The 27,491-nt window shown below is 45.8% G+C and overlaps 1 protein-coding gene across 7 annotated transcripts in view; it reads left to right on the top strand.

Annotated features, from left to right (window-relative positions):
- MATN2 (matrilin 2) overlaps window positions 1-25,738 on the top strand; it is a 136,295-nt gene extending 110,557 nt beyond the window's left edge. Inside the window, exons 11-19 of one of the 7 annotated variants that reach the window (XM_045050201.1) lie at window positions 9,077-9,208; window positions 10,649-10,786; window positions 13,728-13,850; window positions 17,318-17,731; window positions 20,584-20,736; window positions 21,998-22,069; window positions 22,476-22,553; window positions 22,933-23,031; window positions 25,186-25,738. In XM_045050201.1, coding sequence (XP_044906136.1) covers window positions 9,077-9,208; window positions 10,649-10,786; window positions 13,728-13,850; window positions 17,318-17,731; window positions 20,584-20,736; window positions 21,998-22,069; window positions 22,476-22,553; window positions 22,933-23,031; window positions 25,186-25,241 — 1,265 coding nt within the window. In that variant the 3' untranslated portion in view covers window positions 25,242-25,738. Of the gene's footprint in view, window positions 1-9,076; window positions 9,209-10,648; window positions 10,787-13,727; window positions 13,851-17,317; window positions 17,732-20,583; window positions 20,737-21,997; window positions 22,070-22,418; window positions 22,554-22,932; window positions 23,032-25,185 lie in introns of all 7 variants that reach the window. The other 6 variants (XM_045050199.1, XM_023248122.2, XM_045050200.1 and 3 more) reach the window with 6 other exon arrangements.
- Window positions 25,739-27,491: the final 1,753 nt, after the last annotated feature.

A 27,491-nucleotide genomic window follows, 5' to 3' on the forward strand; every position in this document is an offset into this window, starting at 1 on the left:
ACAAAATTTGACGTGCTTTGGGAACTTGTAAATTGACATAAACCCCTAAGGTACCCTTGCTGTGGTCTTACCTCTCACTCTCACGGTTACGCTGCCCTGTACTGAGGACAAGACTGAGGCAGCGCCTTGCCCTGCGGCGTGGAGGTCTGCTTCCTAGGGCTGGGCCTGCTTCTGTGGGAGGGGTCCTAGAGATGGGCCACTCTGGGGAAGGTCAGATTCAGGAGCCCAAGGGCTGCCCTAGGGCGGCCCTTGCTTCCTTGCGGCAAGGGGAGGGTGCTGGCGGGGATCTGGGCCAAAAGCTGCAGAGCACTGGGAATTCTAGTCCAGCCACCACAGGTAGGTCTGTGGAGGCCTTGTCAAGACCTGATACTCCCCGGCTTGACTTTGAAGGGAAGCAGCTCTGAGCAAAGGTAAATGGGGTGTTGTAATCTGCTCAGGCTCCTATAGCAAAGTACCATGGGTTGGGATTTTCTCACAGTTCAGGAGGCTGTAGGTCCAAGGTCAAGGTGCCAGCGTGGTCAGGTTCTGGTAAGAACCCTCTTCTTGGCTTGTGGATGGCCGCCTTCTTGCTGTGTCTTCACATAGCGGTGGGTGAGGAGAGAATAAGCTCAAAGGGCACTAATCCCATCATGGGGTCTCCACCTCGTCTAAACCTAAGTACTTCTCCAAAACCCCACCTCAAATGCCACCACACTGGGGGAGTAGAGCTTCAACATATGAATTTGGCAGGGAGGGTGGGGGAGGGGGGCACAATTCAGTCCATAGCAGGGAATGAGGGGAGAAGACCACCCTCACCCTCAATGTATTGTAAGTTCGATGGAACAGAAGGAAGCTTAGAGGTCTTGCATTTCTTTTGTGGTAAAGAAGCAGAGAAAGGAAACTGGTGCCTCCAAGCTGGCCCTGAGGTTCGGTGGAAGAGTCAGGAATAGAACCTGGGTCCCCTGATTCAGGACCTCTTGCCCAGATTGAGATGCCCTGTAAAAGTAGGTCTCACTTCAGCTATTTTTTTGGTTTGTCTCAGCAAAAGCCATTGCAGAGTCAGCAAATCATTGGCTGCTCCTAGTTTTATTATAAAAAAATGCCAGAAAATGGTGTAATTCTATCTCCCGGGCCTCGTTACCCTCTTGGCCGGCCCCTGTGGCTCTCCTCCCTCTGGGGTGGGGTTGGTTCAACAACCTCCTATGTGGAACCGCAGACACAGGATTGCCATCTGTCATCACCGCAGAGGTGCGAGTCCCCGGAACACGTGACCTTATGATCGCTGTACCACAGACATCCGTGACTCATCGGATGTGGGATCCAGATGTGAGCGCTCAGCCCGCATCCGGACACAGGGCTGCTAGATGTGGGTCCTAAAAACCTAAAAACCTGTGCTTTGTCCCGAAATGTGTCATCATCCTGATCACAAATTGTAGATCTCATTCACGCTGAGGGTTTAATTACACGTGTGGACCTGCCTCCTGAAGGTTGAAAGGTAGAGGAGGCTGCTGTTGGAGGGAAAACGTTTTCTTCCCACATCCTGAGATTTCTCGAATGTCTTCTCATCCATTTCCTGTAAGTGATGGTTCCCAATAGAATTTGTCCTCGCTCTCGTCTCTGGATTTAGTCTGGGTACTTCTGTAAGCTCTTGGTCCGTTTGTTCCCATTCTCCACGGGTGTTTACCCTGTACCGTCAGTGGGCTGGGCGCATCACGCTGGGCGCTGGGCTTCTCTGGGGTTGATGCCGGTTCAGTTTCTGCCCTGACAGAGTTTAAAGTTTTTTAGGGAAGAAAGATATTAGAAACCTCTCTCGTGATGTGGAAAGAAGAGGTACCACAGAAGCATGCGCCGGGGCGGGGGGGCCTCAGCTAGTCTAGAGAAAGTTTCCGCAGAAAGAGATGTTTGACGGGCCATCTGGAGACTGAAGGAGAGAGCAAGCCAGAGATGGGGGGTATTATGGACCGAATGTTTGCATCCTCCTAAATTCATATGTTGAAACCTTAACCGCCAAAGGTGATGATATTAGAAGGCGGGGCTTTGGGGGTGATGAGGTCCTAAGCATGGGAGGGCCTTCATGAATGGGATTAGCGCCCTAATAAACCAGATCTCACAGAGCCCCCCCAGCCCCTCCCACCATGTGAGGATACTAGGGGAAGTCTACAGCCTGGGAGAGAGTCCTCACGAAACCACACTGGGACCCTGATCTCAGACTTACAGCCTCCAGAACTGTGAGCTATAGATTTCTGCTGTTTCCCAGCCACTCAGTCTGTGGTGTTTTGGTCTAGCAGCTGGAACAGCCGAAGACAGAGGAGGAAGAGCATCCCAGGCACAGGAAACAGCGTGTAGAGGCCCAGGTGCAGAGAGTGAACTGGAGGAAGTTGAGTGTTCAGAGTACTGAGTACCGAGTATTGAGTGCCAGAGGGTGGCGGGTGAGAACCGGACCTGGAAGGATAGGAGGGGACAGATCACCGGCAGCGTTTAGACTTCCACTAAACTGTTTGGAGGCCTGGCCTCCCTTGAGAAAACTATTTTCTTTTGTCTTCTGCGAACCTCCCAGTCTGAGTAGACTCCACCGAGCCAGGATGACCACTGCATGTGCCACTAGAAACACGGGGGTGGTGGATTTGTGGTCTAATCACACCTTTGCCCCCAGCCCAGCTGACACGATTCACCTCTGCAGAGGGACCCTGGGAGAGTCACTTCCCGTCTCTGGTCATCGGCTTCCTCAACTGTAAAATAAAAGGCTGGACCTGTTTATCGCCCAGGCCCCTTCCAACCCAAAGATGAGGATAGTGCTCCAGAAACACCTGCTGAATGAATAATCTCCTTGCTGGGGTACCCACCGTTCTCCCGGGGCTGAAGGCACCCCATGGTCATGAGTCAGGGATGGTGGCTCGCTTTGCCTGTTCAGAACCACTGGAGTCCTTTCCTAGAGGGGAGTGTCTGGCTCTGGGCAGAAGCTGACTCCAAGCTGGTTTCCAGACTTGGTTGAATAGGAAGCAGCTAGAACCCGAGCTCAGGAAGGTGACTACAGCCCATCTTCGGCATTTTCTTTTTCTTTTTTAAAGTTTTATTCCTTTAGGTAATCTCTACACCCAACGTGGGGCTCCAACACCAGACCCCAAGATCAAAAGTTGGATGCTCCTCTGACGGAACCAGCCGGGTGCCCCCCACATTTTGGCGTTTTCTAATTTACCACAAGTGGTTCCTTAATTTACGAGTGACCCAGAACATCCCTGACATGCAGAAACTGGGTGTCTTGTTGAGGAAATGTGAAGGGTACACTTTGCAAGGCTGGTGTAGGGGAGAGAGTGAGGCCCACCAGCATCCACCCTCCGCAGGGTTCTCGTTTAAAACATCTACACCCGGGGCTCTTGGAGGGCTCAGTCAGTTGGCCTTGGACTTCGGCTCAGGTCATGATCTCACAGTTCATCAGTTTGAGCCCCACGTCAAGCTCTGTGCTAACAGAGCAGAACCTGCTTGGGATTCTCTCTCTCCCTCTCTCTCTGCCCCTCCCCCACTCACACTCTGTGTTTCTCTCTCTCTCTCTCTCTCTCTCTCTCTCTCTCTCTCTGTCTCTCAAAAATAAGTAAACATTTAAAAAATTAAAATAAAACATCTACACTAAACCCCTGGGAGGAGGGTCTGGTTACCCTTGATTTTCAGAGTAGAAAACTGAGAAAATGTCTCCTGTTACTCACCGGGTATTTACAGGGCCTGTTGTGTGTCAGGCCTTGCGCTGGGCACTGGGAGATGGAGGGAAGGGCAGGTACGGTCTGTGGTCCCTTGATCAGAGCCCATGGGAACACAGTCCGATGAGGAGGCAGGAGAAAACCTAAACCAACATATGACTACCTGTTCAGTGACAGTGGTGACGTTGCCAGAGAGGCAGATGCCTGCTGCTTGGAGGCCCTGTGTGGGGAGGTCCGGGAAGACCTCCAGAGATGGTGGGGGAGGAAGGAGAGGCAGATGGCCGTGCAGACCACAGTGGTGGGAGGGCCCTGGCTTGGTACTGAGGCACGCACTGAAAGATGGCGCTCAGAGCTGGGGAGGGCGGGCAAGATGAAGCTCAAGGGAAGGTCCTGGGAACCTTGCCAAGGATCCTGTGTCTTTTCTGAAGATCCTCAGGGTCTCAGGCAGAAGGAGGGAGTGATGGGAGAAGATGCGCCTTTTAGAAAGAGGACTCAGGACGAGACCGGAGGGCGTAAAAGGTGTGTGGGAACAAGTTAGTAGATGATGCAGCAGCCCAAGAGGAAGACAGTGGTGCTTGGTTCGTGGTGGTCGAGGCGCAGAGTAATCTAGACACTTGAGAGGGTCTCTGAGCATAAGGTCTGAGTCTGCTGCCACATCCTACCCCTGGTAGTTCATTGGCATCATCTGTGGGGCTTTTAAAACAGCCAGGCATCCAGGAAGCACCCTAGCCTCCCTGAAGCAGAAAGCATCTTACGCTGATGTAACCTCATTAGAAGACAATTTGGAAATGCTCTTACCTTTTAACTAGAAATTTCTGCTTCTGGATATTATCTTTCAGATATACCTTCACATTGCATGTAAAACCATGTGCCCAAGAATATCCACTGCAGTGATGTTCATAATGCTAGAAGACTAGGCACCACCTAAATGCCCATCCAATAAAACATTGATTAAATGAATTATGGTATGTGCTTTAAAAGTAATGAGGTAGGGGCACCTGAGTGAGCATCCGGCTCTTGATTTTGGTTCAGGTCATGATCCCAGGGTGGTGGGATCGAGCCCCACATTAGGCTCCACAGAGTGTGGAGCCTGCTTAGAATTCTCTCTCTCTCTCTGTCTCTCTCTCTCTCTCTCTCTCTCTCTCTCTCTCCCTTTCCCCACCACCTCCTGCCCCTCTCCCCCACTTACACTCTCTCTCTCAAAAAATTTTTTGTAATTTATTTTTTATTTTTTTATTTTTAAATATTTATTTTTGAGACAGAGACAGAGAGCATGAGCAGTGGACGGGTAGAGAGAGAGGGAAACACAGAATCTGAGACAGGCTCCAGGCTCCTTGCTGTCAACACAGAGCCCAATGCAGGGCTTGAACTCACAAACCGTGAGATCATGACCTGAGCTAAAGTAGGACGCTTAACCTGCTGAGCCACCCGGGTGTCCCCCCACTCCCGCCCCAAGAATTTTTTTAAAAAAGTAATGATGTAGACTATCAAAGGTGAGAGAAAGGCATGCTCTTCATTGTAAACGCTTTGTTTCCCATAAGAATTTTTATTTAAATTTTAACTTATTTTTAGAATAGATCAGTGGTTTACATGGTTGAAAAGCCAAAACAATACAAAAAGACATACACTAAGAAGGTTTGCTCCCCCTCTTGCCTTTCCATCCCATTCCCTACCTCCAGTTCCTATCCATACGTGGTGGTAGCCAGCCTCCAAGATGGCAGCCGGAGATCCCCATCTCCTGGGATTCACACACTTGTGTAGTCCCCTCCTTCACTGTTGGTCTGTGTGCCCAATAGCATATGGAAAGAATGATGGCTTGTCACTTCTCAAATTAAGTTATAAAAGACACTGTGGCTGCTATAGTGAGTGTTCTCTCGTTTATTGGATCATTCAGTTTGGGGGAAGCCTTGTTGTAAGCTGCCCCATGGAGAGGTCCACGTGCTGAGGAACTGAAGCCTCCAGCTAATAGCCAGTGAGAAACCTAATCCTGCCAATAAAGACGTGAGTGTGCTCAGAAGCACGTCCTATAGCTTCACTAGAGCCTTGAGATCACTGCAGCCCCAGCCAACAGCTTGTCTGCAGGCTCATGAGAGGCCCTGAGTCAGAACTGCCCCGATAAGCCGCTCCTAGATTCTAGACCCCCAGAAACTATGTGAGATAAGAAATGTTATTTATTTTAAGCTGCTAGGTTTTGGGTAACTTGTTCCATAGCGACAGATAGCTAATACACCATTTTCATTCGTTTGTTCTTTATGAAGATGTTTCTTTATGTGAGTAAAAGCCAATATATTATTTCCTCCCTTTTCTTACACACACAAAAAATGGTATACTGTATATACCCCATTGTATGACTTTTTTTTCTTCACTCAACGATATATTGGACATTTCATACCATTACATAGAGAACGTTCTCATTCTTTTTGCGGCTGCTTACTGAACATTTACTCAGCTAGTCCCATATTGCTGGGTGCTTGGGTTGCTTCCCCCTTGTCATTATTACAAACAGTGCCGCCTGAAACAACTTGAAAGTATATCCCTTCATATGGTACAAGGGTATCTGCAGGAGAGAATTCCAGAAGCAAAGTTGCTAGGTCAGAGGTACATTTTGTAACTTTGACAGATATTGCCAGACACCCCTCCTTAGGGGAAGTATGCCCTTTAATACATTTGCATTCTGAATCGTGTGTCTGTTTTGCCTTTAAAAAAATCTCTGCCGGTGATTCTGATGCTCGTGTGAGATGGAGAACTCACCACTGCTCTACGCTTAACTGATCGGATGCTCCGAAGGGGCAAGGAGGGAAAAGGTTAAAAACCCAAACTCTGCACATGCTTTAAAAGCATGCACCCAATAAGGTTTCAAACAGCTGCTAATAGGAATACCCAGGAGAACTCAGAAGCTGGGCCGGGAGCTCCTGTGATGGTCTACAGCCAAGGGTGACGTAGACAGTGGCTTTGGGCTCAGCAGGCTCCTGATAAAGGAAAGCAGCTCCCGTCTGCCGGGGGCAGGTGCGGACCACCATGGCTCAGGCGGTATGTGGGAAGACTCAGCCACTCTTCTCAATGGCAGCCTGATATGAAGCTGAGAGGACAGGACAGGGCATGCGGGGGGAAGCTGCAGAAAGAAGAGGTGTGGTGGGTTGAGGGGGTGAGTATTTGTCTGGATTATGGCTTGACAAGGCTGGACTGAAAGAGTTATAGCTATTTTATTATGTTGGAAGATGGAGTATTCTTGATATAAATTTACGGTGGAAAAAAATGCTCACCTCCACAGCCAGCCAGCTGTCTGTATTATGGATCACTCAATTATATTTCCACTCAACACTATGTGAGGAACTACCCCAAGCCATCGGGGAGTGTTCTGCGTTAATCAAGAGTCTAGATTGTGCTCAGAGAAGTAAGTCATTTTCAGAGCAAACGGGACAGCCCGGCTCTGCTTCGACTCTCTTCTGCAGTTATCATTTTAGTTACTGCAACATTTTCCCATCGGTCAAAGGTTCTGGCAGCACTAACGCCCAAAGGAAGACACAGGCAAATTTCCCTCCATGTTTGAAAGCTCACTTTAGGAGACAGCAATGCAGTGTCGTAGGGGAAAACGTGCAATTTATTGTCAGAAGATTACATTTTGAGTCTTGGCGGTATCACTTAGTAGCAATTGACCTTGGCAAGCCATTAACCTTCCCAAACTTCGGTTCCCAGCTGGTAAGTGAGAATAACAACAGCTGCCTTCACTACCCCACAGGGTGCTTCTCAGGACTCCCCTCCGAAAAAGAAATACTGCAAAAATGGCTTAGAAATAAATGTGTGGTCCGTGACTGATTATAGCAGTGATTATGTACTTCAGAGCCTTTATTTAACCACGTCAGTGCCTCTCCATTGTAAAATTCTTCTCCATCTGAAATGATTGGCGTCGACTCTCGGAACTGGGTGTCGTTCTTATAAAAAGTCACTTCCCACATGTCCTCAGTGTCAGACTTCTCCAACGTCAGCTTGGTTTGCACAGATGCACTAACAGAAGCCACGCCAGCCCTGTGGACGGCAAAGCCATTCGTTCTGCTGTGTCCCACAAGCTCAGTGATCCGTGACTCTTCCGTCACATCCATATGAAGGTGGTCCCTTCATATCATCCCATCAGCAAAGCGTGTGGGCTCTACCTTCAGTCATCAGCCAACAGTCTGACCACGTGCCACCATCCTGGTCAGGGCCACCAGGCATATTGTGGGAGGTTTCTTTCAGCTTTCCGTCCTCCATCTTCGCCCGTGCCGAGGGCTCCTTTTTTTTTTTTTTTAAATTTTTTTTAATGTGTATTTATTTTTGAGACAGAGGGAGACAGAGCGCAAGTGGGGGAGGGGCAGAGAGAGAGGGAAACACAGAATCCGAAGAGGGCTCCAGGCTCCGAGCTGTCAGCACAGAGCCCAATGCAGTGCTCGAACTCACAGACCACGAGATCATGACCCGAGCTGAAGTCGGGCGCTTCACCGACTGAGCCACCCAAGTGCCCCGGCTCCTTTATAACAAAGCCACTCGTGTCCCTGCACTGCTTAAAATCCGCCAGTGCCCCTTTCTCACTCAGATCCCCCTGCTGCCTGCGAATCCCGCATGGTCTGCCACTTCTGGCCTCGCTGGCCTTGTCGCCTGCCAGGCTTGCATTGCTGGGGTCGCGCTAGTCTCTTTGCCTTTCTTAAAACATGCCACACACACTCCTACCTCTGCAGTTGGCAAATGCTGTTCTTTGCTGAGGGTGCGGTTCTCTCCAGGTACCACACACTCACTGGTCTCACCAGGGCTCTGCTGAGTGTCACTGTATCTGACTGCAGCGGGACGTCCAGCCCGGGCACGTTCTCACTCCCTTATCCTGCTTTTCTCCGTGGTGCTTTGCCCATCGGATACATAGACTTGTCTATCTGTCTCCCCCCTTCCCTTCCCACGCCTGCTGTCCAATATAAGCTTCTCAACAGCAGAAACTTTGTTTTATTCCTTTTGTTAAATCCCCAGAGCCTAGGAGGGTGCCTGACTGGGAGTAGGGGCTCGGGAAGTAGTTGATGACTGAATGGACAAGGGTGACACATACGTGCATACATGAGTAGATGTGTAGATAAGTTCATGTTACAGTCATATATGGTAGCCAGTGAAGTTTAACTTATTTCCTAGTATTTATAAGCCATTTATATCTCTCCTGTTATGAATGGTATTTCGTGTCTTTTGTTCATTTTTCCTATGGAGACGATTTTGTCTTATTCACTATATATGAACAATTTTTGTTCGTAGACACGTTTTCTGTTTTGAAACATGCATTGTGGGATAAGACACTGCTTTAATTTAAGGTGTCTAAAATGTCTTTTAAGATTGAATAAGTCACTGATGTATGTATGAATCATTTCCTTCTTCTGTTTTTCTTATTCCAACTGGATTCTCAGAATTGGACCCCTGTGCTCTGGGCGACCATGGTTGTGAACATTCGTGTGTGAGCAGGGGAGACTCTTTTGTGTGCCAGTGCTTTGAAGGCTATATACTCCGGGAAGATGGGAAAACCTGCAAAAGTAAGTTTCTGCTGGAGTTGCCTCACGTTCCTGTGTCTGTTCTCTGCATGAATTCCGCCTTCCTGATCTCTGTTTAAATCAGTTATCCCCCGGAGCCAATGCCACACGACTACTAAATGTAATGTGGGGCCCTGGATGGAATCAGAAAAAAAGGTAAAAACTAAGGAAATGTAAGCCAACCAGGGACTTTAGTTGGTATTCATGTATCAGTATTGGTCTGTTTATTGTAACAAATGTATCACACTAATGTAAGATGCCCACACTGGTGGGACTGGATATGGAGTCTGTAGGAACTCTCTGGGCTATCTTCCCAGGTTCTCTAAATCTAAAACTGTTCTAAAAAATGAAGTCCGTTGAAAGAAAACAAACAAACACATGGACGAATGAAAAAAGTCAATGCTGGAGCTACAAGTGAAGTTGCTTATTTATACCCTGTGGCAAGAAGCAGTGATTTAGTGGTTATGCTCTAATAGGAAGACGGTCTGAAATCCGAGAAATCCCAAGATCATTTATTAGCTGGACAAGTTGCTTAACTTCTCTGAGCTTCTCTTTGCTTATCTTCTTTTTTTTTTAAGTTTATGTATTTATTTTTGAGGGAGAGACAGAGGGACAGACAGAGAATCCCAAATGGACTCCACGCTGTTAACACAGAGCTGGATGAAGGGCTCAGACTCATGAACTGTGAGATCCTGACCTGAGCCAAAATCAAGAGTTGGACGCCTGACTGAGCCACCCACGTGCCCCTGTTCATCTTTAATAATATTGTTATTGCTGGTAGCACGAATCTCTCACAGAGACTACCTTATGATGAGTCTATTCTTACATCCCAGAAAGCCAAGTCTCTTCGAGGGGCCATGATATGCCTCTGTTTAACCCAAAGGGGAGCGTGTAACTCTGAGCAAATGATTTTCATTCCTATCGGTCATTTTCTCCACAAGCTTCTCAAAGCACTTTACAAAGAGCAACTCGTGTTGATAGATTTGAAGAAAACGTAGGTAACTGGAATTATTACAGGAAACATAAGGCTCCAAGAGGTTAAGTGATTCTCTAAAGTCATGTGTCAGGGACAAAGCCAAAATTAGATTTCAATGCCACTAATCTAAATTGAGGTTTAATCTTCTAAGTAATCATGACATACCAAAGGTGTTTCCTTTTGATATCAGAAACTGCATCTGCAGAAAGCTGATGATTGAATGAATTTAATGAGACACCGAAGTAGGTGCTGGTGAGTGGGGGGGTGGGGGGGGTGATACTGAGGAAGTTTGAAGAAGCTAAATTAGAGCCACTGAACTTCATCCTTAATTTTATTTTCCTCCCATGGACCACTGAGCTCAAGGAGCCCCGGGGTATGTGGTGGCCGAGGTGGATGGATCCTCCAAGGTGAAGCCTGGGGGAAATTTCTGTTGGCGAAATTGTTGTAACTTGCTGTGCTGTCCCCAGGGAAAGATGTCTGCCAAGCCGTAGACCATGGCTGCGAGCACATTTGCGTGAACAGTGATGAGTCGTACATCTGCAAGTGCCGGGAGGGGTTCCGGCTTGCCGAGGACGGGAAACGCTGCAGAAGTAAGTGGCCTCAAGGTAGAGATGAACTTTTCCATCTGTGGGACTTGGACAGTTACATAGCTTCATTTAATACTTAAATCTTCCTTTATAATCAATGTTACAATGACAAGTTCCTGCCTTGGGTACTCTGAAAGTGTTTGTTAGGGAGCAGCCTTAATTCTTCAGGAATTTTTCGGTCAAGGTCCTGAGCTGTCAGGCTCTTGGCTTCTGTCTGTTTTCTCCCAGTTGCTGGCCCTTCCACAACCATTATGTGGATGCCCAGAGCCTCCCACAGAGCCTGGCTAATCATTGGACAGTTAGAATCTCTGCCAGCAATCACTATGAGGATCCAAGGATAATTACAGTGCTTTTTCTTCTTGGAAGACCTTATAAGTAAGGGTAGAGGGTGAGAGAGGGACTAAGGGATTTTCTGTGGGTTTTAGATATTTTTTTAATGTTTATTCATTTTTGAGGTACAGAGAGAGACAGAGCATGAGCGGGGGAGGGGCAGAGAGAGAGGGAGACACAGAATCCGAAGCAGGCTCCAGGCTCTGAGCTGTCAGCACAGAGCCTGACGTGGGGCTTGAACTCACGGACGGCGAGATCGTGACCTGGCTGAAGTCAGACGCTCAACCGACTGAGCCACCCAGGCGCCCCTCTGTGGGTTTTATTTATCCATTTTCCTCTATCATTTTCTTCTGTAGGTCACTCGGTACAGGTTGTGAGAGTTTACTTAGAAGGTGTATTAGGGCTTCCCCAAAGAAACAGAACCAATAGGATGTGTGTGTGTGTGTGTGTGTGTGTGTGTGTGCGCACGTACGCATATTTACAGAGATAGAGGCAGATGGAGAGAGAGAGAAAATCTGATATCAGGGCAGGGTAGCAGACTGGAGACCTAGGAAGAACTGATGTTGCAGCTTTTATCCAAAGGCAGTCTGGAAGCAGAATTCCTTCTTCCTTGGGGTACAGGTGACAGGGATTCAGTATTCTTTCTCTCTCTCTTTTTTGTTAAAAACTATTTATTTTGAGAGAGAGAGAGTGTGTGAGAGAGCTGGGGAGGGGCAAGAGAGAGAGAGAGAGAGAGAGAGAGAGAGAGAGAGAGAGAGATTGAGAGAGAGATTCCCAAGTAGGCTCCATGCTGTCAACACAAAGCCTGATGCGGGGCTCAAACTCACGAACCATGAGATCATGACCTGAGCTGAAACCAAGAGTTGGATGCTTAACCGACTGAGTCACCCAGGCTCCCCCAGTTTTCTGTCTTTTAAAGCCTCCAAATGGTTGCATGAGGCCAGCTCTATGGACCGTATTGTGCTTTACTCAAAGTCTAATGATTGACATGTTAATCTCATCTAAAAAATACCTTCACAGCAACATCTAGACTGGTGTTCGACCAAATAGCTGGGCACCATAGCCTAGACAAGGTGACAAATAAAATGAACCATCACAGCATCCAGAGAGAGACAGATGGAGACAGATGCACCCAGTGGAGTGGGCACTAGGAGAGCACAGGGCAGGGATCTTTCTCCACTGTGAGATTCTGAGCTGCTAATCCCTATTTGGGGGACTTTTGAAGCCGTCTTGCTTTTATGACACTCTGCTCCAGTGGGCAGGATGGCTCTGTTTTAGTTAAGACAAAATCAGTGCATTTGCTTTTGAAGTTGATTCGGGGGAATCTCCTCCCAGACTCCCTTGAGACCACTGGGGGCGTCCCACATGTCAGCAAAGCCGGGTTGAGTGGAACCCACGTTCCTCATTCCTCCACTGGGAAGAGGGGCTTCTACCTTTAGCAAGAGTTCTGTTGGAACGGCTGAGTCCAGGGATGCCCCTGGGACCCTGGCGGAAGTCTGCAGGCCTCCCTGCGCCCTCCTGTCTTGCCTTCACTCTGCACTGTGGGGACCACGTCCACGGCTGTGCTCCTTGTGTCTGCCCGAACTGTCGGCTCATGATTTTATTTCTGTAAACGCAGGCGTCCACACGGACACCATTTGTTCCTGCAGCGTGTTTTTTGCTAAGTTGAGCGGTTATACACTTGTACACCAGGCACGACGCCTACTTCTTGGAATTTGGTCACTAGGTCAGACACCCCCATTCCCACTTCTGGGGGGATCTGGAGTGATTAACCCCGTTCTACCGGAAGCTTTCTTTCTAGGGAGCTAACGACAGAAAAGAGCCACAGGCTTTCATGTGATGGGGGAGGAGTGCACAGGGGACAGCCGTCTCAGCCGTGCTCTCAACTTGCCCTGTTGACCTCGGGCAACTCCACGACATTTTCTGAGTTTCTTCATGTATACACAGCTCTAATTGTGCCTGCTTTCCTCTCCTCACAGGACGTTGTGGAGCTTGAAGGGTGTGACTACTCTGAAATGTTTAAAGTACCTCACACATTAGAAATGCTCATTAATTAAGGCTGGGGTGTTTGGGATATCTACGGGGAAAAATCAGCAGCTTGGGAAAATCAAAACCCAAAGCAACTTCATATGATTCCAAAAATTAATAAGAAACACAGGACACCCGCTCACCCATCTTACCATTCAGGCTTGTGGGGGCTGGGGCTTTCTGAGAGGAAACTCCTCCCTTTCCACTCCCTGTCCCGAGTATTAAAACGAAAAAGGTCTAGGAATGCCTGGGTGGCTCAGTCGGTTAAGCGTCCGACTTCGGCTCAGGTCATGATCTCACAGCTCGTGGGTTCGAGCCCCACGTCGGGCTCTGTGCTGACAGCTCAGGGCCTGGAGCCTGCTCTGGATTCTGTGTCTCCCCCTCTCTCTGCCCCTCCCCTGCTCGTGCTCTCTCTCTGTCTCTCTCAAAAATAAATAATAAACACTAAAAAAAAATCTTAATAAAAAAGGCTTAATTCTCCTTTATAATAAGGATGGGTTTTTTAAAAATGGATTCCTTCTGTGGTCTGTCCTGACTTGACCATTCAGTCCGGCTCATTCCTGCATGGATGGGGTTTCTCAACTCTCTGCATTTCCCTCAGGGAAGGATATCTGCAAATCGACCTACCACGGCTGTGAACACATTTGTGTTAATCGTGGCAATTCCTACATCTGCAAATGCTCAGAGGGATTTGTTCTAGCTGAGGATGGAAGACGGTGCAAGAGTAAGTGATCTGAACTTGGATTTCTGCTTTAATTTGGTTTGGGAGCAATTGCTCTTTGGAGTATTTTCAGGAAACAAATCCCTCACCTCTCTGCTTGTCTCATAATGGAGCTTAACTAAAGCACCTGTGGAAAAACTTTTGGTTTTAGTTGACAGCAAGTTCACTATCAGCCAAAAGGCTAGAGTAATCTTAGGGTGAATAAGAATATCTGGAAACAAAGAGGTAAGACTTGTCTTCTGCTCTGTGCCAGGGAATGACATTCAGTTCTGGGCATTGCATTTTAGGAAGAGAGAGATAGAGCAAAGTTTAAACATTAAAAAACAAACAAACAAAAAACCAATAAAACAAAAACAAAAAAACCCCTCCAAGGTAGCAGAAAAAAAACCTTAAAATTATTTTATAATCTCAGAATAGAGAAGACCTTTCTAAACACAACATAAAACATAAAAACCATTTTTAAAAAAGAGCTGATGTATAGTGATAGATTAAAGCTGTGATACCTTTTTTTTTCTTACCTATTACAGAGATCAGAAAGGTTGATGAGTCCTTATGTTGACAAAGGTCTAGTGTAATAGGCAGTCATAAAGTTATCAACTGGGTGTCTGAATTGGTACCAACATTTAGGAGGGCAGTTGGGCAATATTTTATTTTAATTTAAAGTTAGACAGTACAAGTTGGGGAGGGCCAGAGAGAGAGGGAGAGAGAGACTCCCAAGAAGGCTCCACACTGTTAGTTCAGAGCCCACAAAGCTGTGAGATCATGACCTGAGCTGAAACCAAGAGTCGGACACTTAACTGACTGAGCCCCCCAGGGGCCTCTGGCAATATTTTAAAGGCAATTCCACTTCTATTTGTATTATGTAAATATAGAGAGATATAGATATACACACACATACATATATACATATACATATACATATACATATACATATACATATACCCTTTTGTAATGTTTGAATTCAGTTCCAGTATATGTATTATTTTTTAGGAAAACATATTTAAAGAAAAAGGATAGTGACAAGCAAGATTTAGAAACCATCACAGTGACAATGTTCATTCAGTATGATGTCAAGTGAAAAATGAACGAAGAAACGGGATCTTTATAGAAAAAGACCTAAGGTACCGTTCAAATGCCAAAGTGACAGTGACTTCATTCATGATCTATAACATACCCCCAGGGAAAGAAAGAACAGTGAAGAGAAACTACAGCCCAGAAGCAGGACAGAGACACTTTCAGGGAAGCCGTGTGATTAATTAGTTAAGATCATGAGCTTTGAGTCAGGCAGACCTGGACTTTGACCCTATTCTTAGTACTCGGGTGACCTTGGACAAATTATTTAACTTCTCTGAGTCTCCGTTTCTTCAGCTATAATATGAGGATAATACCTCACAGAAATGTCAGGAGAGATCAATGAGATCAGGTATTCGAAGGTTCTTAGCCCGGTGCTGGCACATACTAATTGCTTGACAAGTGGCAGCTCTTGTAATCATCAACCGCAGAGATGTCCAGAGATGGGGCTTCAATGGTGAAGTGATGACTTCTCCATCAGGAAAGGTGTTCAGGTCCGGGCTGAACTGGCTGCTGGGTAGGGATATTGTAAAGATGCAAGCAACAGGAGGGCTGCACGAGTGACTTTAACGGTCTTGTCCAACCCTGAAATTCTGGAACTCTGTGAAAATTATGTTCTGAAAGCAAATCACAGCTCCATTGCGGTCTCCTTGACTTAACTACCAAAAGAAAATGCTCAGCTGCAGTTGGAGTGACCGTCCTGCAAACGAGTAGCCAGCAAGGGAGCTATCATTCTTCCCAGGTCTGAAAGCAAAACTCTAGCACTTCTTGCCTTGTGCTCTTCCACTCTACCTAGTGTTCTTATTTCCTGGAGAAGCCTTCTGTGCCTCTGTGCATGGAGGCTGCAGGTACTGATTTTGTTCCGTTAAGAAGAGTGTGTGGGGGAGGGGAGAAAACAGACCTACTGCTGGAAAATTATTCCAGTCTTTTTGCAGTCTGCTAGAGAGCCCTGTGCATACCTCCTGAGAGTCTTTCTTCCTTCCTTCCTTCCTTCCTTCCTTCCTTCCTTCCTTCCTTCCTTCCTTCCTTCTTCCTTTCTTCCTTCCCTTTCCTTTCCTTCCTTTCTTTTCTTTCTTTTTTTCTTCCTTCCTTTCGATTCAAGAATAGGCTATGAATGTAAATGAAGCTCTGAACTGACCTTTCTTCTTTTACTAATAAGCAATCAATAAGTTAAATAATAGGGACAAGAACTTAATGGGAAAGGAGAAGTCAATCCCCCAACACGCACACGCGCGCGCCCCCCCCCCCCCACTGCATATTATTTGGGCCCATGCCCAGAAATAATTTTGCTTTTGTGTGTCCGTGTTTATATTGTTTCTATTGTTGTGCTCTACTTTCAAATATTAGACAACTGCTTGATATATAAAAGAGAATGTTATATCACATACTGTAGACCGTTTGAAATGAGATCATTCATTCAGGATCTGTAAATTTGTTTTATGCAGCCCTAAATAACAAAGTCTGTCCACGGCCAGATTGCTTAAGTAGTCACGTAGAGCTTTCCTGCCAACCATCTGAGTTGCCTGAATAGCTTCCATATAGATCAAGAATTCACAGTGATGATTCATTTTTCAGCTTGAATAGGTCAGGAGGCTACTTATAGGTGTGCTCCCCAATGGGCACCACCTCTTTCATTTAATCTGCCAACAAGCATTTATTGAACAACTGCTGCGTGCCAGGTGTGGGGGTACAGAAGTGAGACCAGAGGAGGAACTTGCAGACCAGAGAGATCGACACATCCTCAGGTAGCTAGTGTGCCGTGTGGACTGTACCAACCACCCTGGACTCTAAGCACTTTCATGTGGGGGATTTTGCCTTGGTTCCTCTTGCAATCCTGCCTGCTGCCTTGCGTGAAGCAGGTGCTCAAGAAGCCAATTTTCGTTGAATACATTAGCCATTATTACGAGTACACAGAGAGAGAGTAATACAAGCTGGGTTCCTAGGGAGAACTCCCTGGAAGAGATGATGGCTGAGCTGAATTTAAGGATTTCCTTCTCTGCCGTCTGTCAGAATGCCAGCACTGGGGTGATGTCACCCTCCTGGAGGGAAGTTATAGGAATCTTTTGGAAGCTGTCAGGCCCTACAGTACTCTAGACACAGTCCCTGCCAGACTTGGCTGTCAGTGACCCAGAGTACGGTGTGGACCTGATTCCCCTGACGATTTGTGCCTCTGTTGTGTGATTTTGCTTACGAAAAACACTCTTTTTATCAATTTAACAAGCCACATGGGAAGGCAAATGTGAAAATTATCGTGGCTCCTGACTCCCACACCTTCCGCCTGCCCCGTGTGTTATCTGAAGAACAAAGGTAGTTCTCCAAAGTGGCTCAGCCTCCAACTGCAGCGTAGTTTTCTTCTATGTGACCCTTTAACTACCTCGCCTTTCCTCTCCTTCCTGCAGGATGCACTGAAGGCCCAGTTGACCTGGTCTTCGTGATCGATGGATCCAAGAGCCTCGGAGAAGAGAATTTTGAGATTGTGAAGCAGTTTGTCACTGGCATTATAGATTCCTTGGCGATTTCCCCCAAAGCTGCTCGCGTGGGACTGCTCCAGTATTCCACGCAGGTCCGCACAGAGTTTACCCTGAGAAACTTCAGCTCGGCCAAAGACATGAAGAAAGCCGTGGCCCACATAAAATACATGGGCAAGGGCTCTATGACCGGGCTGGCCCTGAAACACATGTTTGAGAGAAGTTTTACCCAAGTAGAAGGGGCCAGACCTCTCTCCGCACGGGTGCCCAGAGTGGCCATCGTGTTCACAGATGGACGGGCTCAGGATGACGTCTCGGAATGGGCCAGTAAAGCCCAGGCCAACGGTAATAAGGGATGGAGGTGTGGCTTACATCACTTCAGGTTCGGGTTTCTTAAACTCACCGGGTGGTCAAAGGGTGGTGGGTGACAGGAGTGAGAGCCTCTGAGCACTGGGAGAGGCTTCGTGGCAAGTGCTCATTCACCTGTGCTGCACTGCCACCTAGAGGCTGTAAAGGGAGCCCGCGGGCGTCCAGGACTTGGGAGGCGGGCGTCTTGCGGGCTGTGCTGTTAGTCTAGACACCAAACACGCCTGAGTAGTCACCAACTGCGATTTCCCAGTGTGTGACCTCCAGGGGAGAGAAGCGAGTCTGCACGTGCTGTTTAACCGCAGATAGATATATGACCGTTTCCAAACACTGGTCTGGTGGCTTTAGAATCACCTCAAGAGTTCGGTAAAAATAGATTCCTGGTGGGAGGAACTTTTGCTGATACTTTTTTTTTTTTTTTTAAACCAGTGCTTCAGGTGAACTCTGAAAGCACAATAGCCTTCTGATAGCGAACACTCTTGTGTTTGTAGGAGGCAAAAGTTAGCTTCTGAGAAAATCAAAATGTTGGAAGAGATTACCACTCTAGGCTCTTATTCAGGCAAGCACAGCCGTACAAGCACAGTGCCTAAGGTGGGGGAGACGGGGGCTTGAGCTCACGTGAGTTGTGCAGAGATGTGAAGTATGGCAGAGGAGTACAGCCTTCCGAAAAGGAAACCCGAAAGCTAGGATGGTCGGGAGAGGTAGCGTAAGGTGAAGTGACTGGATTCCTCGGGGAGATGAGGAAACTTGAGACTTTGCAGCAGTTTGCTTGAAAGCCACTTTCTTTAAGAACTTGTTGAGGGTACATTGCTTTAACAAGTCCTATAAGGGGGGAAAGGGTGTGCAGACCAGGCCTTCGCCTAAGACTTTACGGAGCCATTCCCTGACCAGGCACGGCACATAGGACGTGTGTGACTAATCTGAGTCCATGAACAAGGAGAGAAAGTACTAGCAATCCCGTTAGTGAACTCCATTCCTCCCCACAGAAAGGCTGGCTCACACTGACATTCAACGACGCTTTGTGAAGGAGGCCATTTTATTGGTATTGTACCTCCTCTTTCTATTGTCCGAGAATAGAACATTGACTCCTTTTCCTCTAGCCCAATAGAATAGTAGCCACAAAAAGTGTCCTGTTCTAAATCATCTGAGTGGACTGTGAAACTGGCTGCTCATACTCAGTTCCTCTGCTTCCAGACTAGCTTGCTAGAGCTCATGTCAAACCCATGAACCCCACTAGCCTGCATTTTTTAAGTTTATTTCTTTATTTTGAGAGAGAGAACAAGTGGGGGAAGGGGCAGAGAAAGGAGAGACAAAATCCCAAACAGCGCAGAGCCTGATGTGGGGCTCGAACTCATGAACTGTGAGATCCTGACGCCAGCTGAGATCAAGAGTTGGATGCTGAATCTGCTGCACGACCAGGTGCCCCACCTCTACCCCTGCATTTTTAAAGCGCACACGGGGAAGCATCTTGTTTCCAAAGACAGTGGTTAGCCCTCTTATTTGTCCCATTAAGACCCATCTACCTTACTCTTTCCCCTACTTAAATTTCCACAAATCACCCAAAGACAGGTAAGTGGTAGGTGAAATTTGGTTCTAAAATCAACAAGATATGGGGCGCCTAGGTGGCTCAGTCAGTTAAGCACCAGACTTCATCTCAGGTCCTGATTTCATGGTTCGTGGGTTCGAGCCCCGCATCGGGCTCGGTGCTGACAGCTCAGAGCCTGGAGCCTGCTTCAGATTCTGCGTCTCCCTTTCTCTCTGCCCCTCCCCAGATCACGCTATGTCTCTCTCTCTCAAAAATAAACATTAAAAAAACTTTTTAACCAACAAGATTTACCTGAAATGACATCCTCTGATGACTTTAATTATTCCTATGCATAGCTAATATAATCTTAAAATAGTAGTTCTCCTTTTTAGGGAGTTTGATCAGGTCACTGGGCTCCTGGACAAATATGTTGAACTCGCCTATTGACCTTATACAGACTTAGAACAAGACATAACTCTTTCCCCTTGGCTTAAAGAGCCATTTTTATGTGTATTTAAAATTAAAAAAAAAAATCTAGCCTAATGAATTAGCCAGAGCAAGATATCAGTGCTAAAAAAATGTTGAAAATCAGGCAGAATTTAAGTTCTTACCATGTTTTACTTTCAAGTGAAGCACCTATGGAGGAAGGCAGTCTAGTGATTTCTGTTGTTTAGAAAAGCTTTTGGAGCAATTTCATGTCTCTGTTGAAACCTAAGGTTGGTAGTTGGGTTTGTTCTTTCTTTCACACTTTGGGGATTTCCACTGGTCTGCAGATTTCCCTTTTCAGTTTAGCACCCCTCATAAGGCTTTGTCCTTCCAAGAGATGTGAGTGGAGAGCAGCTTCCCCTGCCCCGCCCTCCCACCCCCTCCTTTAAGGATCCTGTCCTGTACCTTGGAGAAGTAGAATCTAGGTTAGAAGGTCATAAATTGACCTGTTTCTTAGAATTCTCCCCGAAGAGATTCCCATTTAGTAAGCCATAAGATAGTGCTCTTTTCTACTCTATCCCTAAGGCTAATTCAGGCAGAAGCTGAAGGTTTGTTAAATGACCTTGCCCTGAGCTGAGCAACAGGTTGGTGGTCTAGCTCCCAACTTCCCCTAGAGGTTTCACCTTCCTCCCTCTTGGAAACCCCTCATTGTTTTCCGTAGGGCCAAAACAGAAATGGTGGAGAAACAAAGGGAGGGGGACATGGACCCCTCAAGTCACACCACTTAATCCCCACCTGGCTCTGGGTGCCGTACAGACAACTTCCAGACCCCGGGAGCACAGCTCTAACTACCTTGTTCTTAATTTGCTCTGCAACTTAGGTATAACTATGTATGCTGTCGGGGTAGGAAAAGCTATTGAGGAAGAGCTACAAGAGATTGCCTCTGAGCCCACGGACAAGCATCTCTTCTATGCCGAAGACTTCAGTACGATGGGAGAGATAAGTGAAAAACTAAAGAAAGGCATATGTGAAGGTACTATCGCTTACCTATAGGAGAGGTCCTCACATCACACGGGACGGCATGGACCCCTGAATGAGAAAGTCTCAACCTCTTCCTTCAAAGTGCTTAAAAAAGTGCCTCCCTGGTGTTCAGGGCCAGTAATGCCTGGAAACACTAAGCACAAAAAGGGGAACGGGAGAGAGAGAGGACAAAAGGAACAGCTAGAATTGATGAGTGCTTGCTGCGTGCTGAGCAGTATGATAAATCTTTTGACACACCAGTATACTTAATCCCCAGAAAACCCCCACAGAAATGATCATTTAACTACGAAACAACCATTCTACACATCAGAGAGCTGATGCGCAATTTCAGGATATGCCTATGATGGAGTGGAAAGGGGTTCATATTTCAAATTTTTAAAGAATGCCTTCCTGCACGGAGCACTCCTATTTACAGAATGTAGATTCCGTTATGTCCAAGAGCTCCCTCTGCTTATCTCCACTGCACTCCTGGGCCAGGAAGCTTCTCTATAGCAGCTCTGCCCAGCTCCCCTACTTATGTCCCAGGTTCAGTCACCAGTAAAATCCCAAGCGAAATCATGTGTTTCACTCCTCTAAAGGAAAGAACAACGAGATGAAGGGGGACCCAGGGAGGAAAGGCCTTTCAAATTTCTTCTTTTTTTTTTTAAATTTTTTAGATGTTTATTTATTTTTGAGAGAGAGAAAGACAGAGTGTGAGTGGGGGAGGGGCAGAGAGAGAGGGAGACACAGAATCTGAAGCAGGCTCCAGGCTCTGAGCTGTCAGCACAGAGCCCGACACAGGGCTCGAACCCATGAACCATGAGTTCATGATCTGAGCCAAAGTCGGACACTTAACCGACTAAGCCACTCAGGCACCCCAGGCCTTTCCAATTTCTGATGCGAGTAGATTTGATTTCACCTCTAGGCTGTTTAGTTCAAACTGGAATGTTCAGTGGAGCCTTTGCCACTAGAGCTTAGTCCTTGGACAACTTTAAGTTTCTTCCCCACCCACCTTGTAGACATGACATTTTTGGAGGCATTCTTAAGGAAGATGCACTTGAGGGGTCCAGGTTTCTCTTACTAGAGAACACCCCCAGAGTGATCTTGGATTACCCTGGGAACCAATTGCTTCTTGAAACTGGCGTCACCAAATAAAACCAAAATCCCCCTGGGTTACAGCTGGTAGGTGAGGAGCTGGTCTGGGACCAGTTTCCTAAAGAGCACACATGCATGCAGACAGCTGTCACTCCTGTTGGTCATCTTTTTCCTCTCAGCTCTGGAAGACTCCGACGGAAGTCAGGACTCCCCAGCAGGGGAACTGCCAAAGAAGGCCCACCAGCCAACAGGTAAAATCCTAAAAAGCCAATAGGTAAATTTTAAAAAGCAGTGTTTCTAGAACCTTTGGTGGATGCTTCCACCCTCAGACAAAAGTTGTAAAGGAGTGAAAGTGAGTAAGATTTGAATTACGTTAACTATGGCTTTTTTCCCTTGGTCAGATAGGAAATATTTACTCTCCACTTTAAGCCCTATTTGGTAATAGCCTCTCTGCTGAGTCTTTTGCCACAGTATGTCCCCAAAGTAAAGCCGTGTACTACATGCTAGGAACATCAAGTACCTTACTGAGACAGCTGATGGCTGTCTTAGAACCACAACCGTGGTAAGCAGGTTTGACTTCAGTTTTCTTTCTCTTTACAGAATCTGAGCCAGTCACCATAAATATCCGAGACCTACTTTCCTGTTCTAATTTTGCAGTGCAACACCGATATCTGTTTGAAGAAGACAGTGTTTCACGGTCCACACAAAAGCTTTTCCATTCAACAAAATCTTCAGGTAATTCCAAATACAGTATTACTAGAAGGGAATGTGATACCAGCCTCTTAGCTTGCCAACAAACTCAGCTGAGAGGAGGAAAAGTAAGGAGGGAGGAGGAACCAGGATAGAGGATAAGAGAACAGCTTAAGTAAAACGAGAACTCAAAAAAAATTAACTGAAAGAAACTGGGGCAGCCTTCCCTGCAGTCCACACGAAAGGCAGTGTTGGAAGTGTACACGGCCCTTTCCTGGTATTTACTGGATTTGGCTGTGCGGAAAAAGTTGAACAGTTCCTTCATTTTGGTTTCTTCCGTATGCTGATTCAGTCCTATTATTATGCATCTGGGAAGCCTGGTGGGTTATAGAGGTGAGTGAACACTTTCCGTGTGCTTTCTCAGGAAGTCCTTTGGAAGAAAAACACGATCAGTGCAAATGTGAAAACCTAATAATGTTCCAGAACCTTGCAAATGAAGAAGTGAGAAAGTTAACACAACGCTATATCCTTTTCTAGTATTATGCTTCTATGTGCAATGCAAAGAATCTTACCAAACTTCACAAATACTATTTGTGGGTGTATATCAAATGAAGCTATTTCCATGAAGTCAAGAGTAGTGAACTCCCAGAAAGGCTTTTTTACTTAAGCAACCTGATAGGTGTTTGAGAGCCAAGGGCAAGCCAAGCTTCGTGGCCAGGGTCAAGCACGTAGTTGCTATCTGCTGTTCTAGGGGTTTAGCAGGAAGGCCAGTCTGCCAGGAAAGTAAAAGTCTGCAAAGTAAAGAGAAAACAGACTGAAAATTTAACTGCCTCTCTGCTGGGAGGAAAAGGAAATGTACTGGGTCTGATGTGCATCAAAGGTACTGTAAGTACAGGCAAAGAATGTGGACTGAAGAGGTTTCAAACTCCATCTAAACTCCAGACCTTTCCTTTGGCCCCAAGCCATACTGCAGCCACAGTTGGTCAGTGTGTAGTTTCTAGAAGACTAGGGTTTTTTGTTTGTTTGTTTGGCAGCAGAGATCTTTTATATCAGCACCCTAAGATGAAACATGCTATCAAGGGAACAGCAGGGTCCAATGATTCATTAAACCAATTATTACAAATAAAAGGAATGCTTTGAGATAATGGAGAAATGAGGATTCAGTGTTTTTATACTGCCAGCTGCTCTGAACTTCAAATTACAGTAAGCTTACTAAAGCTGGCTGATGTCTATCTCCACATGCATCAATTAGCCTATAGGGAAATGGTTGAATCCTGAACTATCTCTGTGCCAATGGGTTGATATAATAAGGAACAGATGTAGCAATTCCCTTTCTGAAAGCTGGAAATATGCTCCCTCAAGTAAAACAACCTGACAGTGGTTAACGTGGGTGATGAATCCAGGCTCTCACTCTGTCACCAAGGGGATGGGTGGAGGGGATTAAGGAGCTTACGTGAAGACAAATGCTTGTTCTAATGCCCCTCTCCTCTGCCTTTTCCCACCCCACTTCTGAGGGTGTTTCAGAAGTGACTAAGGAAGTTACATATAAAAGAGCATAGGGGTCCCTGGGTGGCACAGTCGGTTAAGCGTCCATTTCGGCTCAGGTCACGATCTCGCTGTGCTTGAGTTGAGCCCCACATCGGGCTCTGTGCTGATAGCTCAGAGCCTGGAGCCTGCTTCTGATTCTGTGTCTCCTTCTCTCTCTGCCCCTCCCCTGTTCACATTCTCTCTCTCTCTCAAAAATAAACATTAGATTAAAAAAAAAAAAAGAGCATAGGTCTTAAGACTTCAAGGCTGGTACCTTTTCGCTGTATCTGGCATCATGGGTGAAAACTCCCCAATCTCTTTTCTTTCCTGACATTATTTACTAAGGCCTCATCCTTCTCTTCACATTCCCAACATTATCACTCTGGCTCCCAAAGGTGTGCTATGGCAAACTACTTTACAAGCACACAGATGTGAGTAGAATTAAACATTTTTCTAAAAGAATTTTAACTGAACTCTCTGGCTTTGATGTTAAAGAAACATTTAACCTGAAAGAGATTTATAGTGTTGATAGCATGTGTTAAATGAAAACCTTCAAGTCAGAGTTGTTTTTTTTTTTCAACGTTTATTTATTATTTTTGGGACAGAGAGAGACAGAGCATGAATGGGGGAGGGGCAGAGAGAGAGGGAGACACAGAATCGGAAACAGGCTCCAGGCTCTGAGCCATCAGCCCAGAGCCCGACGCGGGGCTCGAACTCACGGACTGCGAGATCATGACCTGGCTGAAGTCGGACGCTTAACCGACTGCGCCACCCAGGCGCCCCTCAAGTCAGAGTTTAAAAATTCTTAACAGAGGGGCACCTGGGGGGCTTAGTTGGTTAAGCATCCAACATTGGCTCAGGTCATGATCTCATGGTCCATGGGTTTGAGCCCCATGTTGGGCTCTGTGCTGTCAGAGCCTGGAGCCTGCTTCAGATTCTGTGTCTCCCTCTCTCTTTGCCCCTCCCCCACTCATGCTCTGTCGCTCTCTAAAAATGAATGAACTTTAAAAAAATTAAAAAAAAAAAACTTAACAGAAGTGGAAAAATTTTTATTTTTCAGGACAAATTTTTATGTAGATAAATCAAGTTTGTATTTGAATGCAAATAAAAACAGGCAATTCAGATTCCTCTTCCTTAATTTGAGATTTACTAGAAGAAATGACACAGAGGATGGAAGCCCTGGAAAATCGCCTGAGATACAGATGAGGATTTGAAATGCTCTACATATTTGTACATCGTATCAAGGCTGACAGTGAAAGCAGTTCGGAGCCCCAAAGCTCAGGCTGTTGTTACTTCTAGGTTGTCAAGTAAAACATAAGTAGTACTGAGAGAGCTGGTTTGCTATAGAACAAAAAGTGTACACTAACTTGTATACATTTATTGAGAAAAAAAAAATCCTTCAGAATCCTAAAATGCGATTATCAAGTGAGAGCAAGTAAGCTATGCAAGATATTCTGTAACATACTGTGGACCTGATTTGCTTTTGCCTTGTCCTGCCTTAGTGTGTTGCAATCTCATTTGACTACAAAATAGTTTGCAGTCTGAATTCTGTAGAACACTGGCCATAGGAAAAGCTATTTTTTTGTATTGGACTTTTACCTTGATATATGTATATGGATGTATGCATAAAATCATAGAACGTATGTACTTGAATTAACAAGTTGGGATTTTTTTTTTATACAGTATTAAAGTTCACCACTTCAGAGGATGGTATTCTGTGTAAATATTCCTAGTTTAACTTTAAACACAAGGTATGTGTATATGGGAAATGGTCAATATGCATTTGAAAAAAAGTATTTGGGGCACCTGGGTGACTCAGTTGGTTAAGGGTCCGACTCTGGATTTCAGCTCAGATCATGATCCCAGGGTCGTGGGATCAAGCCCCACGTCAGGCTCTGTGCTGCGTGGACCCTGCTTAGGATTGTCTCCCCCCCTCCTCCACACACTCTCCCTCTCTCTCAAAAAATATTTAAACTTGCTGGCAATCAGGAAAATGCAAGTTAAAACAATCAGCTTGGCAAAAATTAGTATGTATGACAAGGATGTAAAAAATGGAGCGCTTGTACACTACTAGCGAGAATGCAAACAGGCATGCTCGTGCAAATGGACATTTTAGTAAACTAAAAATGCCCACAACCCTGCACTCTAGCAACTGCACTTACCAGCATCTAACTAGAGGACTTTAGCACATACAGGCAAGGAAACCTGTACAGAATGTTACTCGAATTTACAAATTAGAAATAACCTAATCATCACAAAGAGAACTGTCAAATTGTAGCACAGTCCATACCTCAGAACTACTCCATCTAAAAGGAATGTACTAAAAAAAATAAAAATAATTTAAAAATAAAAGGAATGTACTAGGGGCGCCTGGGTGGCTTATTAGGCTAAGCATCTGACTCTTGATCTCAGCTCAAGTCTTGATCTCAGGGTCATAAGTTGGAGCCCTGCATTGGGCTCCCACTGGGTGTGAAGCCTACTAAAAGAAAAAAACAAATCAGGGAACCCAGTGGCTCAGTCTGTTGAGCATCTGGCTCTTGGTTTCTGGTCATGATTGCATGATCTCACATCCCTGAGAAAAAAAGAAAGTTGGAATATAAGGGTCAAAGGAGACATCAAGTCTTTCAAAGCACTTAGAGCAGCAGGAAACAATACAGGTAACAACTTCATGAAGAAATGAAGACCCCCAACATGACATCCTTCCCATGGAAGCTACTGTATTTGAGGCCAAATGATGCTTTTTAAATGAAACACCTTTAGTATGCTTGTTTAAATATTTTAAAATGAGTGTTTTCATCAGAATGTCCTCCCAAAAGGCAGTGTGGTAGAGTGAGAACATCTAAGCTTCAATCCTATCTGAAAATCACTGGAATTTAAGTATAAAAGTTGTGTGGTTCAGAGTATCAAACCTCAGTTTATATTTGTATTTGAGTCATCCAGTTGACCCTGAAAACAGGTTTTCATGAGGAAGTATTGATTTGGGTTGGCCTTACCTTCTGAGATACACTTCTAGTTCAGGCATTGCTTCCTTGGCACAGTTGTACTTCACTTTTTGTTGAGTCCCTGCTCCCCCTAGTGGCTCTAGACTGTACCTCCCCCCACTTCATTTTTAGCTATTGAATACATTTCATCATAAGGTTTTCAACTTTCTTCATATTGGGAAGGAAAATGCCTTCATAAGAAAAAAAGGTCTCCAACCAATTCATCACATTTACATATTAATCCAAGATATTTAAGATTATCTAGAATCTGAAATACTTCCCCATTTTCCTTGTTTTGTTATTTGTACATATGTCTTAGGTGTTAAAAGTTTTGCATTCAGGTTTCATTATTTGTGTGACTTTTCCAGGCCTTGCTTTCTTCATCTGTCAAATGGGACTAACGGTACTATCTTAATGGATTGTCAAGAGGATTAAATGGCTTAACATGTACACTATTTATGTTTTTATTCTTCAG

Source organism: Felis catus, chromosome F2, assembly GCF_018350175.1.
Source record: "Felis catus isolate Fca126 chromosome F2, F.catus_Fca126_mat1.0, whole genome shotgun sequence".
Lineage (NCBI taxonomy): Eukaryota > Metazoa > Chordata > Mammalia > Carnivora > Felidae > Felis > Felis catus.